This window comes from Athene noctua, chromosome 9 (genome assembly GCF_965140245.1).
Source record: "Athene noctua chromosome 9, bAthNoc1.hap1.1, whole genome shotgun sequence".
Taxonomy (NCBI): domain Eukaryota; kingdom Metazoa; phylum Chordata; class Aves; order Strigiformes; family Strigidae; genus Athene; species Athene noctua.
In genome coordinates this window covers 12,802,687-12,820,692 of record NC_134045.1, presented here as the reverse complement: position 1 = coordinate 12,820,692, position 18,006 = coordinate 12,802,687, and the positions used below count along the sequence as shown (strand labels likewise).

The 18,006-nt window shown below is 34.9% G+C and overlaps 1 protein-coding gene across 8 annotated transcripts in view; it reads left to right on the top strand.

Annotated features, from left to right (window-relative positions):
- The window catches only part of PHKB (phosphorylase kinase regulatory subunit beta), an 87,522-nt gene that overhangs the window by 51,886 nt on the left and 17,630 nt on the right, over positions 1–18,006 (top strand). For 7 of the 8 annotated variants that reach the window (XM_074913038.1, XM_074913044.1, XM_074913040.1 and 4 more), the window contains 11 exons: positions 4,084–4,139; positions 4,331–4,424; positions 7,990–8,073; positions 8,519–8,623; positions 9,460–9,542; positions 9,623–9,713; positions 12,083–12,144; positions 12,233–12,395; positions 13,233–13,314; positions 15,945–16,002; positions 17,737–17,827. In XM_074913038.1, coding sequence (XP_074769139.1) covers positions 4,084–4,139; positions 4,331–4,424; positions 7,990–8,073; positions 8,519–8,623; positions 9,460–9,542; positions 9,623–9,713; positions 12,083–12,144; positions 12,233–12,395; positions 13,233–13,314; positions 15,945–16,002; positions 17,737–17,827 — 969 coding nt within the window. Of the gene's footprint in view, positions 1–4,083; positions 4,140–4,330; positions 4,425–7,989; positions 8,074–8,518; positions 8,624–9,459; positions 9,543–9,622; positions 9,714–12,082; positions 12,145–12,232; positions 12,396–13,232; positions 13,315–15,944; positions 16,003–16,795; positions 16,887–17,736; positions 17,828–18,006 lie in introns of all 8 variants that reach the window. The other variant, XM_074913039.1, reaches the window with a different exon arrangement.

Sequence of the window (18,006 nt, the reverse complement as noted above, 5' to 3'; positions counted from 1 at the left end):
ACAGACCTACAAAGGCAAAATTTCCATGAAAACTGTTTATGTAAAACTATATGTAACTATATATAACTGTAGCTGTGAATGCATCACTCCACTTAGAAAATCTGATAAAACAGGATGATCTCATTTGTTGTAGAAAACTGTGGAATCAATAAGCAGTACAGTAAAAACTTAATGGCCACTAATATTAAAATATCGATTTCATCTGTTTATAGTTAAAAGGAAGTGTGTTCTCTCCCAATTTAATGGTCAAAACCCCCTTATTTTTCATTTCAGGAGAAGATCTCCATATGTTCCCTCCTGGGGAAATGCCAGTGTGGCACTGGAGCAGGATGCTCTTTGCTAGTTTCAGTCTGTGTGTTCCAAAACACAATGAAGTCTAACAGCAATCATAAAGATTCTCTTTTGCACTAATAATCTGCTTTCTAATGCTAAATGGTTGGTAGTGTTTCAGGTTAAATCCCATTCATGAGTTAAAAAGAAAATGGAATCATCAATGCTCCATTCACTTTATTGAAAGAAGATAATGCAGGGCATTTTGTTTCAGTGGGAATAACTCTTTAGAACTGAATTCCTTAGAAGAGCTTATTTTATTATTCCTTTGTACTGTCTCCATATCCAGGAGACATTATATTGTAACACAGTTTTGGTTGTTGCATTCTGTTTTGGGAGAATTTCCTCTGTAAGAGGACCTGTATATAACAATTGAAAAATGAGGTGGGGTGGGGATTTTTTAATTTTGTTTTGCATTTTACTGGAGCATGTGAAAGGTGATTGATTGCTATCTTGTATTTAACAAAAAAATCTAACTAAATTGTCAAACTAAGACTAATTTATCTTCTGGGTTAACTTGAAATATATGTTAAATTCTTATCTATATAATTCTTAACATATATATTATTTGCATGTGATGACTATATTCTTTTACTGGTTTGCTTTGTAGACTAAGAAATCGTTTGTGAGGACTTCATTTAAGTTACTGGAAATTAAGGTTAATGCCCATCGATGATGTTGGGAAGAGAATAGTCAGAATGATAGACTGCTTATTTTTTATTTTCAGGGAAGTGGATAATGTGTAAAGAAGAACTAAGTGTAGGGAGACTGAGATATATTAAGATTTTTCAGGTACCTAAATTATTTTTATCAGTTAGAGCATGTTTAATTTTGATGGTTTAGAGAGATGTATCATATTGGGTGATTTGTTTTGTAATGTTAATTATAAGCATATTCTTGCTTTAATTTCTCTTAATACAACTGTTTGCCCTAGTTAACACAATTCTAAAATGGTTGAGTATTATTTTAGAATCTAAGGCACATGTGTGTCCATACTGTATTTTATTTTAAAAGTCTGGAGTCTTAGTAGCATTGACCATAAAAGGTTTAGCAGTAGAAGTTTCCAGAAGCAGATGTATTTTGTAACAATTCAGTTGTAGTTTTATAGCAGCAAGATGGATTATTCAGGTTAAGTACAATTTCTTCTGTTGCATGATATTTCTGTTTTCCTCATCTCACTCCATATGCTTGGAAAGCCCAGTGGGTACCATTTTAATTGGTGTTCTTGAATATTGTGCCCACTTTCTCACATTTTCAAAATGAATGGATTTTTTTCAGAGTTCTGAGATTTCCTGGGAATGTGTGCAGAAAGGCATATAGTGGTAGCATCTGTCCAGTGAGAGTGCAGCAAAAGACTAATACTGAGCTGCTTTCTCTGCTTGTGCCAGGAATGGAGTCAGGGGTTTTTCCCTTTATTCTGCCTCCAGCGGTTTATAACCTTGTTAAAAACTATGATTTAAAAAAAACTTTTTTTTTTTTTTTTGAGAGAGGAGGAACAACTAATCTGTTTTTTATCTTGGTCCTCTGAAAACACTGGGGTATAGTTACCATTTGCACAGCATGCAGAATATAGTTTAAACAGATACTTGCACTATCCAATGTTAAAATGCCAGGCAGAAGGGTGAACCTGGGGGGGGGGGGGGTCTGTTGTGGTGTCTTGGAGAGGCAGTGATTGATGTTGTGTGAACAACACCTTAGCTTGTGTTATTAGACAAATGTGAAATTGAACACATTAAAATTGAACGTGTAAAATTGAATGTGTAAAATAAACAACAAGATTTTAGTGGAATATTTAGAAGTTTCTTTTCCACATTTTAAAAAAATATATAGCAAACGGTATATATCACAATCATTACTGAAAAGGGTGACATACTTTTTCATGAGTATTGTATCTGTTATTTTGAGCTGTGTTTTTCTAGACCACTAATTGTGATCCTCCAGGCCTTGACATATTAAATGACAATGAAAGTAACTTCGTTTGCTGTACAACTGCAGGATTGCTGGAACGTTAATTATAGTTACATTTTTCCAGAATACTTTTCAAAGTCTAGCTGTTTTTCGCACAGGTTTTGTGTTGTGCCAGTTGTGCTGCACATGCGTTTGCTTGGTTATGACCCTTGTTACAACCACCACTTACTGGCTGCTGTACATGACTCATGTCACGGGGTATGTCTGTGTATGAGAGGCATTAGTATTGGTATCAGAGAAGGACGTACCTCAGTGGGGATGCAGAATACACAGATTTATGTACAGCTTACAGTCTATGGTTACGCAGTCCAACTCAGTTTGTCATTAATACAGTAATAATTAAGTTGAGCCTTAACTTGAAGACTACTCCCCAAATTAGGTCACAGGCTGTCTATAAATTAATACAGTCTTGGAGGGGGCTGTCTCATTTTTGGGGGGTGGGTGGGTTGGGAGTGTCTTCGCTTTTTGTTTTATAAACATAATCACTGATTATAGTAGATAATTGGTTTGAGTTTTTATAAAGGCAGTTGATAGATCACCTTATTCTGAGGAGGAAAATCTTTCAATGTCACTTGAACTTCTGACTTCCTAATCTTGTCTCTTTCTGCACGTACTTGCATCACAAACTTATTTCATGTGGCAAAAGCTCCAAAATATTTAGCTGAAATGTAGTGCTGATAGACTTTTGGGAAAATGTTATCAAGAATTTCTTCTGCAAATCTAAGATCTAATTTGATATCAAGGCTCAAAAATGTAAGAACAAACAAGCATTCACTCTGAACTTTTTGTTCTAAATCAGTATGTCTATCCATCTATCTTCACAGAAAATGCTGTGTTTTTGTATAATCAGTTGATAGAAGATATGTTTCACCTTTGTCATGCATGTTCTGTTAGTTTCTAGACAAAAAGCATTTTAGGAATGAAAGGAGGTCTAAAATACAAAATCCTTCCTTTAGCTCCCTCGATTTTGCACTCGTTGAATGACAGAGGAAAAATGAACAAGTAGTAGCTCAGATGTCTCATTTTTTAGCTAGTAATGCATACTGGCAGTGAAAAGAAAGGTGAATTGCCATTTTGAGACCTAGGGAGTCGAGTCAGTAATTTCACCCGGCATGTTGTATTCATTCATATTTGCATGGTTTCCTTATGTAAAATACTAGTATTTATTTCAAACATGAAGTATCTGGGTTATAAAGAATGCAAGGAAATGCTGTTATCTCCTGTAAAATGTAATATATCTTTCATATAACTGTAAAGAGTAGATGTCTGATTAAAATATTTCAAAATAAAATGTTGAAATAATTTGTTCATTATTTTAGAGTGAATATTATTGGTTATCCAAATAGCTGAGTTATTTCACTCTTTACAAAAATGTGTATTAAAACAGTATGTTATATCAGGCATAAAGGAAATACTTTGATTGTATACATTCTAAATTTTTGTATGAAGCAAAAGGTTTTTCCTATGTGCTTTTTTTAAAATATAAAAAACCCCACATCAAACCAAACCAAACAGTGGAAATGGTTACCAGAAACCTATGCATTATTTTTTCTCCAAAATGCATCTTGCAGAGTATTATTGATAGGACAGTCCTCCCATTGTTTTGAGATTTACAAGTTTTAGTCCCATGTTGTTCTTTCAATTTGTTCACACAGTAAGAAGCAGCAATGCAAACAGGGATGTCTGTCATACTCGTGAATTGTTCAAATAGACATTGGCCCTATTCGTGCTATATCTAACAAAATATTTAGCAATGCTAATAAATAGTTTTTCATTATTTTCTAGGGTCCTTTAGAAAATGATGTGGTAGTACACGTGGCCCTGATAGCAGAAAGTCAGCGGTATGTATTTACTTTTATTAAGAATGTATAAATTAGGAAAGTGTTGAAGAATAGACATCTTAAATTTGCTAAAGGTATTCAAGGAAGTGTGGAATATAATACTGCTACTTGTGTATCTGCTGCTAAGATAATTGTTAAAACTAAGGCTATTTGGTGATTTGTCATTAAATTTGTCATTATTTCATTTGTAGCCTACAAGTTTTTCTGAACACATATGGAATCCAAACTCAGACCCCCCAGCAGGTGGAACCAATTCAGATATGGGCTCAAAAAGAACTTGTCAAAGTAAGGAATTCTGTGTTTAAAATTATTTATCTATGTATACATTTCTTTTGTAAAAATAGGAATTTATATCAACTATTAGACTCATATCTCCTTAAGCTAATTATCTACCTTCTGGGTTTTTTTAGTTCAGTTGCAAGATTTGCTGACACTGGTCAGTTATACATGCTTAGAGCTTTCAGTGAAACACCAAAGCCCAGTTCTCTGTGTTGTCTGCTTAGGCTTATCACCGAAGCGACTTTCAAAGAATAATGAACAAATAATAAAATTTTAATAATAGCACAGTAGACTAAGTGAATCTTGATGGAGAAGCAAGTAAGTGAGCAATAGTCAAAGAAATGGATTAAGGCAGTGGGCACAAATCATCATATAATTTCAGAGTGTAGCCCCTATAACAGGCGTTATATGGTCTTCTGTAACTTTTTTTAGAAGTCTCTTGTGGTGACCATATCCAGGAGATTTGGTGTTTAAACCCTTTAATTCAGCACATTTAAAAATCTACAGTCAAAAATTACTGGGATGAAGGATGTCTTCAGAATCCCTTTCATTCTGTGTGAGCACTTCAGGGTTTCCTTGTTCTATACAGGCAAGTAGTCTCCTAACAGTGCCACATCCTTTCACTTAAAAGTCTGGCCCTTTTTGCCCTTATCTGTACTGAGCCTCACTGATGATGTCAGCTTAGATGCATCAGTTCAGGTAGCTGTCAATGCCTTGTGAAGCCAGCAGCTGAAAGTAAATGGCATCTACAGGCCATACTGGTCCAATTCAGCATCCTCTTTTTTATTCAGTCATTTTTAATCTTATATGTGCTTCAAGCACTGCTGTTTGTCCTGGAAATACATTTAAATATAAGTGACTATGACAATGATAACATATTTCAAAATGGATTCTCTCTGACTGTATTTGTCCTGAAATTCTGTAATTGAAATTTTTGTTTAACAAATAGATACTCCATAAATTTACTACAAAAGTTTATATTGTCTCTCTCAGTCATTCATCACTTCTTTGGTCTCCCTGACAAAAAGATGAGACCTTCATTAAATTTTATTATTATCAATTAAATTCCTAGCTATGACAACTTCTGTGTTAGGAATTAATTTTCAAAAGCTGGTGAGACATTGGGCAATTCTGACATTTTCTTTATGCTGATGATGGGTAGGTACATCTGGCTGATCAAAATTCACTTCCAAAACGAATGTCATGAAACTGTTAAATTGCCTGATGCAAAACCTCTTAGTGGACTTCTAGAAAAGGCTATGCTATAGCTGTGAAGTTGAAGTAATGAAGGTTTTGGGGCATTATGAGAACTGAGGTTTGATCTCATGAAAAAAACCAATACAAATGAAAAAGTAAACAAACAAAAAACCCTGGTAGTATTTATCATCCTTTGTGGGGAGGGGAAGCTAATGGTGAAACAATTACCTGTTTGAACATGGTTCTCAATATTTGCTATTCCAATGCCATAATTCTCAGTAGTGTTTAATTTAATTATAAACTTTTGAACTGGTCTAGTGGTACATGATAACAGTTTAAATCTCTAGACAGGCGTGTGACAGAAAGAGTAGCATAAAAGAAAAAAATGGATGAGGGGAAAATGTTGATTCAGGAAAATTAGGGATTGAAAGTAGGACTGGGGTCATGTAAACAGATCCACAAAGTCTTGGGGGGGGGGGGGGGGGGAATGAAAAGAGGAAGAAGCGGAAAACAGGAAAAGGGGACAAGATGCATGCAATATATAGAAGAAAAAATATATATGTAGTGGAAATATAGTACAGGAGGATAGCAGAATACTCCACAGGCATAGACTGATAGCACATAAAAGAACACAGAAACAGATGGTGTGAAAGACCGCTGTAATTTGGTTCACTCTCATAAATCAACCCAACAGTCCAGCCTGCTTTCACAGCCATTTCTTGCTATTAGCAGCTTTAACATTCCAGATTTGAAGGGCATTTGAATCCAGAAAAAAACCCGCTTGAGGCAGCTGGATTTGCATGAAACTGTACTTCTCTTCAGATACTGGGCTGCTGAATCTGAACTAACACTTTGTAACAGCTAGAAGATGAAACTGCTTTAGTAGACTGTAGAACAACATGAGGCCTCAAGCTAAAGAGTCTTTGAGGAAAGAGACAATATTACAATACTACTAGCGTTCTATTTTTGTTAAGAACTCATTTTATGTTTTACATTCTAGCAAAATGAAGTCCTTTTCGTGTTAAATTATAACGTCTACTGCCATTCTTCTGATCTCCATTCTTTATTATAAAAAGGGGTTCAACATTCTTTTGGTTTTGTCATGTATAGACGGGTTATTTAAAGCTGTTAATGTTGTGATATCTCCATTCCTTTCCCACTTGAATACAATTACTTAGTCTGGATGAACAGGTGATGTAGGTAATTTTGTTTATTTTCTTTTTTAAATAGTTCTTGGTATTAAAGCAGAAGCATAGGCAGTATCAGGAGGTCCCCAAGCTGACAGCAGTAAAAAGCTATTGAGTGTAGTATTTGTTCAAACGTTCACTTTCAATTGCTTCTGAATTATCTTCCTATAACATAAAGAAAGATTGAGCTTAGGAAAATGTTCTGAATTTGAGTGTTCTGAAGTTTTAGTAATGTTGGGTTCCTTATGTAAAACAGCCCAGATAAGGAATAAATGACACCTTTCATAGTCTGGTTTAACTGATAACATTTATACTGTCTTGCTCAGAGCTTGGTTGTTTTTTGTGGTTTTATTCTCATACACTATAATAAATGGAGGTTGTCTTTAATATGCAAGATTTACAAAATTATATCATTTGAAGTAATACTAGGCATACATAATTTAACTCAAAAAAGAAACAAGCAATGAATAATGAGATAATTTCCTCTTGCTTGTGTTGTTGATGCGCTAATTTTGCAAGCCTTTACTAAAATTAGAATAAAGATCTTTAAGGAGTTCCTGTAATACTGCTTTACCTTTGTATCCACATTGGAAAAGCATTACAGAAAGCAAAATTGGCCAGACAATAAATGCAAATGGTCCTTTAAAAAAATAATTTCAATGAGCAATTTGAGGATTTGAAAAATATTTGAATTATATAGACTAGAAAAGGAATAGGAGTAAGAAGGTAAAAATAATATAGGAGTTAATATATATTAATATAATACATTTCCTAATATAGGAAACAAGAAGTTTTAGTTGAATTTTGAAACTATGCAGATAGGCAGGACTCTGGTGCTTTGCGCAAGCCTGAAGCTGCACCCCTGTGTCGTAACCGTAGCATCAGGATCCTACCCAGCAGTCCTGCCTAATGAAGACATCTCTCTTTTAATGTAAACCAGTATTAACTGTATTTCCATGTTCATGAGCAAGGTGAAAATCCTTCAACCTCCCAAAACTATTATTTGGCAGGAAGGGAAACTGTTACACCACATCTACAGCAGAGTACTGGTCTGCCAGAAGTGACGTGAGTTACACTGGAGTGTATGACTGATTTAGAGAGCAGGCTGCTTTCTATGGGGACCCAGTAGGAGCATCAAGAAGGCTTACATCTAGATTTCCCTCAGTTTTTATAATTCTTTCTCACAGGCTTACTTCCATTTGGGAGTCAATGACAAATTGGGATTATCTGGAAGACCAGACAGGCCTATAGGATGCCTTGGAACATCAAAGGTTGTTGCAAGAAATGTTTATATTATTATTCTTATTACTGATGTATGTTTCAGATAAACATTGGATGATTCTGAATAGAATTGAAATAGAATTTTCTTTTATGCATATATCTTAAAGTCCTTGTAATGTATATTGTTATTTTGAATGTGCATGCTCTGTCTTACTATTAAACTAAGTTTCCTAGACACCCAGTTACAGTAGTACTTGGCCAAAACAGGCTGAATGGTGATGAACTGTTTTAACTGAAATAGAATGCAGATCTGCATACCTATTAAAAACCAGAGTACCTAAAATTAGATATGTAGCTTTTATCTTATTTTTTAAGTCAACTATTCTACATTGATTATTACTTTGATAGTTTCAAAATACCTTTTTTCCTTCTTAGCTACTTCAGTGCTTCAAATATTTGAAAGAAAAGATTGATATAAGCTTTCTCTCTCAACAGATTTATCGAATACTAGGAAAGACTGTAGTTTGCTACTCGATCATTTTTGATCTAAGTGATTTCTACATGTCTCAGGATGTTATGATGTTGATTGATGACATTAAGGTATTTATCTGTAACTTCTCCTTTGAGAACCTAACAAAAGTAGACTCTGTAGAAGAATAAACTGTGAAGTTTGATAAAATAGAAGACTGAAAGGAGAACACTGTATAGTGTGTATTCTTCTAATACAAAAATAAATTTGCAGTTTATTCTGGAAAGTGTATTGAGATGAATATCCTGTCAGCCCAGTATGAGTTCTAGTGAGTATCTCTATCTGACAAAAAAAACTCACCCAAAAGTGATTGGGAATGCTGTAGTGCAGTGAGCAAATGATTACTTGTTTCTTTGGGAAAATAAATGTTCTTGGCTGGAAAGATGAATGAGACTGGTCTGATTAAGGGAAATATGAAAGCCTGACCTGGAGGAAGTATTACTTGACTTTGCACAAATATTAAAAATTCTTCCTTCCCTAGCTTTAAGGCAGGCAGCAGCATGAAGCTTACCTGTCAAGTCCCCTGTACTTGAGCAGCTACTTCCAGTGCATAGAAGGTGGTACTGGTTATTCCATGCTTGGGCCTATGATTTAAGTCCTGGATTCCCATGCATACTTACTAGGTCATTACATGTAGCTCAGTGTACCACAGTCTGTCTAGTGGTTTAGCCTGTGATCAATATATACTAGGAGTATTTTCAGAAAACTTGTGAAATAGCACTGCTTGAAAGCATCTTATATTTATTGAAGTCTGTTAGTGTTTTATTAGCTAAGGGGTTTTCTGTCTGTTGGGTTTTTCCATGGTGTTATTTTAAGATACCCTTCTAATATCTTATGTATTCTGGTACATTGTGTGTGTGTATTTTTGGGGGCGGGGAGGCTGACTAATGTATTGTTTCTTACCTAGAATGCACTGCAGTTCATTAAGCAGAATTGGAAAATGCATGGTCGTCCACTGTTTGTTGTACTTATCCGCGAAGACAATATAAGGTAAAGAGAGATAAAGGCATCATTTGCAGTGTGGTATTTACCTAATTGCAAGATTAATGGAATTCCGTTTCAAATTTCAGAGGGAGCAGATTCAATCCAATATTAGATATGTTGGCAGCCTTCAGAAAGGGAGTTGTTGGAGGAGTAAAAGTTCATGTTGACAGAGTGCAGGTATGATGTTTTTCCTGAATGTTGTGTTCTTACCTTCTGGTATTGGTACGTGTATTCTTTGCTTTTGTTTTTCATGTGACTTCTAAGTATTGTGCTTAGTATCATCAATTTAAGGAGCCAAGACCCAAGACATTTGGTACAGTTTTTGTTAGATCTCTAAAGAATTATGGGTATATTTTAATTTCTTTTGATGAGTCTTTTGAAAGTGATAATCATCACTGAGGACTTTCAGAAAGGAGAAGGGGTTTTTTTATGTTCAGCAATCTTGTGAAATTACCACCAAAGGATAAATACACGATGTCAAGCGTTGAGGGATTTCTTCTGATTAGATTCAACAAAGGGGGTGTGTGTGTGTGTGTGAAGTGCCTCACATAGATTAAAACGCTTACAAGAACTAAGATCTAGTTTTAACATCTTTGCTGTCTGAATTAATCTTAAAGCAGGTACGTTACTTCATTAAAATGTGAAAATTACTTAGTCAGGTGCTGGTTTTAGATACTTGTATGTGCTAGTTAATCTTAGTTTACACCTGTTAAGAACCCCTCTTTTTGTAAGAGAGAAGACCAAAGACACAGTTATAATTTCTTGTTCCCTAGAAAATCATGAATTTGTAGAAGGGCTGGCTCATTTGTAAATTAAATACTATAATGGTTTAAGAGATACTTGTAATATTTAAAATATTTATATATTTCTACTGGTCACATGTAGGTCATGTAGTCTCTCCTGTTACCATTGACTTTTTCTATAGCAAATGCCATTACTGTCCACGGAAAACCGTTCATTTGTCTAGTGTTTGTTGTTGTGGGGTTTGACTTTTTTTCTTTTTTTAATTTAACTGCAATGACTTTCTTGCCTTGCATTGATTAAACTGCTGTATTATCAAGCGAGAAATTTCTCAATCTACATAATGTGTCCTTATTGTTACAGTCATCAGGGAGTGAACTTCCCCTTCCATACTCATTGACCTTCTGGAAAGATTCTTTTGTTTAGAAAAGTAATTAGTAGTTTCAAAGTGTTTAAGATGTTGACAGTCACTGATCTTTGCTGTATTTGTTATCCATTAAAAAGACTACATGGTAAAACTACAAACAAATGTTAATTTGGCTTTAAGGCCAACGGTAGATGTTGGTGATCAGTGCATTTACTGGTGGAATATGGTATGATTTCTTCATCAGGTTAACTAGAATCTCTCAATTTTACTGCACAGTTGTCACGTTTTGGAAACAGTCTTGTTTCATTATGGGGAGGATTTGGGAAAAGAACAAGGGACATGTCTAATTCATGGCGTTTTCTTAAATAATTCATCTATTCCAACAAAATATACCTTTAATCTTTGTGAGTTGTATTCAGCTGCTTCATTTAGATGCGTACATTAAACGTGCCTAGAGATAGAATGTGTGACTCTCACTGGGTGAATGCTTTTTTTTCCTGTAAAATATACAAAATCTAATTTCATTTAAAATGTGTATGCTTAGACGACTTGTAGCTCTTTTCTCATTTTCACCTTCATTGTCATGAGTTCATGCAAGTCAAAGGATGAATGACACTAACAATAAAAGCAAAGCAGGTTTTTTATATTCAGTCATCTCACAGTGTAACAGATCAGTATTTTACTGCAGCTTGTGTACAGTGAAAATGGAATTTAAAAGTTCACAATACACACTCAGTTTTATTTAACTAATGAGAACCATCAAAAAGCAGTCTTAAAAATGCTATAGTACAATTCATTTCCTCTGATAGTATATAAATAGGAAATTTGTATAAATTTGGAGTGAATGAATCATAATGACCATATCAGATAAATGCAACATTGATTTTCAGGTATGTAATATTCTGAGAGAGAAGTATTTTTAAGCTGCATTTGATGTGCAAACTTCAGGCAGGGATGCTTGGCTTAAGTTGGATAATTGGACTACAGAGTAGGAAATGCTATTATGTTGTCTTTTCCTGAAACATCACTGAGTGACAGGAAAACTATCCATCCTTCAGCAATCCCTGAAATAACAAGCATTATGGTCCGGAACACGGGTATCATGCAGGCCTCTGAGGAATGCAAATCCTTGATCTCAGGTGTTTTCATCAGACCTGTTTTTGGAGGTGGGGCTGGACATTGCTTGTTTAAGCTGTACATAGCAGGCAAAAGAACAGCAGAATGCCAGCAAAAAAGAGCCAGCAGCACTGAGACACTTCTGTCTTAAGTGAGATTTTAAGAAAGGAAAAATACTCTGAAAGTGTAAAGATACTTGGAACTGTAGATAAAGAAACTACTTTCTAGATGGAAACCACCTGCCACATATTGAGGCCAAAAGACACTATGTAGTTACATACATTTCTGCATATTTTTTAATTTTTTTAATTTTTCATTTCAGACATTAATATCTGGAGCAGTTGTTGAACAACTTGACTTCCTAAGAATCACTGAAACAGAAGAGTAAGGCTATGTGTAAATAATAACAATGAAGTGTTTGATAGTTAAAACATTTTCTGAGCTATGAAGGAATGAAATATTTATTTTTCAGGCCTCCTGTATTTAAGAGTTTGGAGGAGTTGGATCTTCCAAAACATTCAAAAGTCAAGAGACAGTCTAGTACTCCAAATGCTTCTGAACTGGAGCAGCAACCAGATGTAAATATTAATGACTGGAAAAACAAGTCAACATATGAGATCCTGCAGAAACTGAATGTAAGAAAACTTGATAAAAGTACAGTGTATCTTCATTCTCATTAAATTAAAAATTATGTGCCAGTATTCTTTTTAACAGCAGTCTACTTAAATCAACATGATTAGTGTCATAGTTCAATGTCAATAACAGCTAGTCATATAAAATGTCTGATGTTCCTCTTCATACTTGAAGAATCTTCCTCTTGACAGTCCTTTATCTTAACATCACAGAACTTTCTGGCCCTTCATGCTGTAACTGTCGGCTTCCATTTCTCCCAGCTACCCAAACTATCTTCTGGTAATAAATGACCAGCTAGAAGGGGATCCATTTGTCATGTGTCTTATGAATAGATATTTTATTGCTAGACTTAAAATTCAGAAGACTTCAACAGTTGGTATTCACTCTGATAGAGTGGTGATTTCTTAATAATACCAAAGGAAAGTTCCAATCTGGCATTTTTCCCGTATCGAGAAGAAAACTACCAGTGACTATTTCTAGATCCAGTGTTCGACAGGAACACATGAAGTATTCTACTTGGTTCCCTGTGTCTTTACAAGCACTTCTACCGTAAATAACAGGACCCAAGAAAGGAAACGTTTCTGAAGCTGAATTATTACAACTTAACTTGAACCATGGGGAAGCCTCTGCAATCCGCAGTGGTAAGGATACAGCATACATAGGATATGAAAGAGTTGTGAAGTCCCCTTAAAAACAAAATTTGTAGATTTTTTTCTTTAATTAAAAAAAAAAAAAAGGCCCTTTAGTTTCACTTGAAGTTTTTAATAGCTCTTCTGGTTTTGCTTCACTGAAAATCTGAAGGCTATTTGTGATTATGTTGTTGCTGGTTTTTTTTTAAGGACTGCAATTGCCTAGCAAGTCAAGCATTACTCTTGAGTATATTGCTTAAAAGGGAAGGACCGAATTTTATCACCAAGGAGGGTAAGAGCTTCTTTCATTTGACTATCTTGAGTATTTCAGGAACTGGCTGTATGTTTGATTGTAATGAATATGAATAATGGCCATGCACGCAAGCAGTAGTGTAGCTATTTTCTTTGCCATTTAAAGTAATTTCTGCATTAAATAGAACAGGCAAATTCATAGCATGAATGAGGAAATGAACTGGGGAATGAGCTGCTAAATATATGAACTCTTTTAGATTGTTTATAGGCTGGTGCTGTATCTGGTTGTAATTTTGAACACATAGATGTAAAAAACAGAGGATTTGACGTTATATAGAAAACTTGAAACTAAAGACAAGTTTATGTGTCTGTAACAGTCAAAAATGTGTGTAGCTTTCTACTAATATTTGTTTTACTTTTATGCAAACTTGAATTCAGTATATCTATGGAGCTTACTCTGATTTTGTATTATGGCTTTGTATTAGACCACAGGATTTAAATTCATGTGAAATAATTCAGAAGAGGCTACTGTGGCTTGTGGCTTTTGTGCTGAAAGGTTTGGTGGGGGGTTTTTGAGTTGGGTTTTTTTGTTGGGGGTTTTTTTTTGAAGATTGCTTATTAGCTGCCTTTGTATGTATGAATGCTACTCCGAAAAAGAGGAATGCTAAGATCAAATAATATTCTCTTAGTTATTCACTGAGCAATGTAAGTTACCACCTCATGTTATAGAGCCCTGCTTCATAATTTTGATATAGGACAGCTGGTTCTTTTGATGGAAAGTTGTCATTTTGACATAAAATATACATTATATCCCTATTGCTATATTAAAAATGTCATGGAAAATAATGTAGAGTGGAATAAAATTTATTGGCTGATACATAACGCATTGTTGAAATACAGTGTGAATCCAAAGTGATGGTTGGAATCTCAGCCTTAGGCACACTGTAGCCTCTGAAGAAGGCTTTTTTGCCACTATTGCCTGTACTGTTGTCAGGCTTTGAGAGCCTCAGTAGCGCTCTTTAGTCCTTTTTAGATTGTGTCCTCCTTTGATCTGGAAACAACTTGAGGCAGACTTACTAACCTCTGCAAGCCGAGCATAAACACTTTTGACCATTAGATTATGATGATGAACTTAAAATCTCTTGAAACCATATTGGTCAAAAAAAGTGCTGTTGTGCCTCTGACTGTTCAGAGCTAACTTGTATAGACCTTTTTGTGCTATCCCATATGAAACAGTAGATGATGATAACCTTTTTAATATGCACCTTGCATTAAACAGTCTGAGTCACTGACTAAAAGTTCCTGTCCTCCTACGACTGGAGATTACTGAGACTGACATTAAAGAATCACACAATCAATAAAATATATATCTAAAAATAAAAGCTGAAGAACCTTGGGTGTTCCAGCTGACAGGCACAGGCTATGATTTTGTGAGTCAACTGCCACTGCTGTTGTTATAGATGAACTTACTGTTCACCAATAAGTGCCTGGAATGAAAAACACTGCCATTCCATCCAAGAGTTTAAAATCTAGATGCTAAGTGAAGTCTGAATAATGGAATGTTTGTTCACCACTTTTAACATAATGGTCTCCACCTGACCCCTACGCAGTTGAAGAGATATTTGTATAGCAAGTTGATGCACTACAGTCAACTGTGGGCTGACAAAAGAATGGTATCTATTGTTCTGATTAGTGTAATTCATGTACTTCATGCCTTCTCTGAATCCTGGGCTAGCTACTTTGACTTAGAAACAATGCTGTTTCCATTTCCTGCCCTCTCTTTTTTAGGTCATGTCTGTACAGCATGATGCTACTTTAATATGTAACACTTCATAAAATGTTCTCTTTGGGTTTCGCACACAGAAAATCAGCTTGGAGGAGAGTAGTTTATCAGTAATATGTCTTACATGTCTGTCCAATATCCCCTGATGTACTTTGTAACAGTGATAGTTAGCTTCGCAAGAGTAGTGCTGTAATGCACCTGATTACCAAAGCCAGCTCACATGTCACTTGAGTATCTCTGAGGGCACCTCTGTGGTTATTGAGGGCAGAGCTGCAAAGCAGCGAAAGATCCTCTCTTTTCATACTCTCCCAACTTCCTGTAAAATGAAAGTCTTGTCCCACATGATTAACCAGGTGATCTATTGTTCATATACAAAGTTGAAAACAACTCATGTCTTGAATATCAGCTGTTACAAACTTGGTCCAAACATGACACCACTTCAGCGAACTCTACTGCCAAGCACAAGACTTCCCTGGTTTAGCTCAACAAAGAGGCAAGGCAGTGCAGAGAGTATTTACATCCTGGATCCAAAACATAATCTGCAGTTTGAGGAGGTACCTTACAATGGGGATGTACTTTTATAGGCAGAATCCATACATAGATTAATTTTCCCCATTATATTGCAAAAATAGGGGAGATATCATAGGTCTCTCTATAGCATGAGCATCAAATGTAGCTGAAATTTGGTTGGGCTTCTTGCATAACAACTTACAACTGGATGATAGAGGACTTGAATGCATCTAAATTTAGATGTTAAGCACAACAGTTAAGTGATTTGCTAAAGCTGATTCAGAATTAACTGATACCATCAAATTACCTTATTAAATAAAAACCTGTGTATCTTTTTTGCTTGTGCTTTGTTCATGTGTGTGTGGTTTTGCATTTAGGTACTGTTGCTGAGCATATTGAAAGAATCTATAGAAGAGCTGGCAGCAAAAAGCTCTGGTTTGTATGCATATATCATGTTTCTTTTGTTTTACACCGATATTTTTTTCCTAATGTGTTCATAGAAAGTCAAGCCTGATCCTTACACACTTAAAGGTGGGAAGAAAAAAAGACAGCTTTACTGACAAAATTGTGTTGGTTCATTGCAGCTGAAGATCTGGTCCGTAGTGCTTTTACAAAAATTAAGAAGTATTTTCTTACTGTTACCTTTTAAAATATAAAGAGTAATAAGCTGGCTATGAGTGCTATTGCCAGTGTACAGTTCTCGTTAAATTCAAATAATAATACTAATATTCTTACTTCTTCCAGAGCATGATAAAATATTATCAATAGCTTTCTGTAGCAATGCTGGTGATCAAATATAAATCACTTAAGTTGATGCACTTACAGTTTGTTTGTGGCCCCAAAATAATTTGTTTTGAGCCTGACTGTCACAATAACTTTAAGAGGTTTCAACAAGTAGGTTGGTATTTTATTGTTGTTTATTAATTTCTTTGCCCTGAAGCTCACTAGAAATTTCATTTAATTTTATCAAAGAAATTATTTGAGCCTGTCCTGAATTCTGTTCTCTCACTCTGTTAACTATTCCTAACAGATGAGGCTGTAAATATAAAAACTATTTTTCATTTTAGTCTGTTCATACAGTAAAACGGGTCTTTGCCAATAATAAGGTAGAACTGAAATACCTTGGTGGTATTTTTTGTGAAGAATAAAAATCAAAATTATTTTAAAAAAAAAATATGTAAACTGTTTTTCATTTCTCTTCCATGATTGCCATGTGACATACATATAGGTTGGTGTTGCGCTACAGTGCTGCATTTGCACAGAAATTTTCTTCTTCTATAACCCCACATATTACTACTTTACTGGTACATGGGAAACAGGTAAAGTGGCCAGAAATCTGAAATGGAGCTCCATGAGATTTTTTTTTTTGGTTGTTGCTTATTTGCATTTTGATAGTATTGACTAATGCATTATTTTAAATGCTTTGCTCTTGATCTTAAGAAGTGCATAGCAGTTTTCACAGGAATCAGCACAACTGTTTGAATTTTTTACTAACACTATAGAATATTACAACTCGTTCATTGTCTCTGTGGATAAATGATTCTTAGCAGCCTCAAAGCCCGTGCTAGAAAAGCTCAAATACAGGTCTGTTAGGTTTGTATTTTGTCAGAAAATTATTATCAAAAGTATTTATATCTTTAACCATCAACTGGATTTAAAAAAGAAAAATTCTTAGAAATTACAGCTAGTTTTTAACCTAGCAGTTTACACAAGTTGCTCTTTTCATACTACACATGTGAAATATTACCTCAGCATGGAAAACCAGTCTTGGTGTTACATGTTGCAAGAGGAAGTACAAAATCTTTCTAACTCTTCTTTAAGTAGACTTATATTGCAAAATGATGAAAATGTCACAAAAGAGAAGCTGGCATCTCTTACCTGTCTGTTTTCAAGATGATACGGAGAAAAGAACGAAAAGCTTTTTGTGGAGCTGGTAGTTTAATGAGTTCTAACTAAATTTATTTTTGATCCATTAACCTGTATCTAGACTAAAAAATGAAAATCCATGGAGGATTACATGAAATCTGATCCAAATTCCACTTTATAAATAATGTATGTATTTATTGAAATAGTTTTGAGATCTCTGCTGTAGCAGACTTCAAGTTTATATATGAATTCATTAAACTAGGTTTTGATATGCAGTGGGATTGCTCTGTTTTCTGCCCTCAGGTCTGTTGTGCGCTTCGCAGCAAGTCTTTTAGGTAAACTAGTGGACAGCCTTGCACCATCTATTACTAATGTTTTAGTTCAGGGCAAGCAGGTAAGTTTTTACTCCTCAGAAATGTATTAAGGAATGATAACAGAGAAACTAAATAAATTGGCTTTGTAATTTTGAGGGCCTCTGCTTCTTTTAAAAGTATCCAGTAGCTTAAAATATCTTCACTGAGGAAGAAAAATCCAGAGAAAATAAAGATATATTTAATACTTGCATATACGATG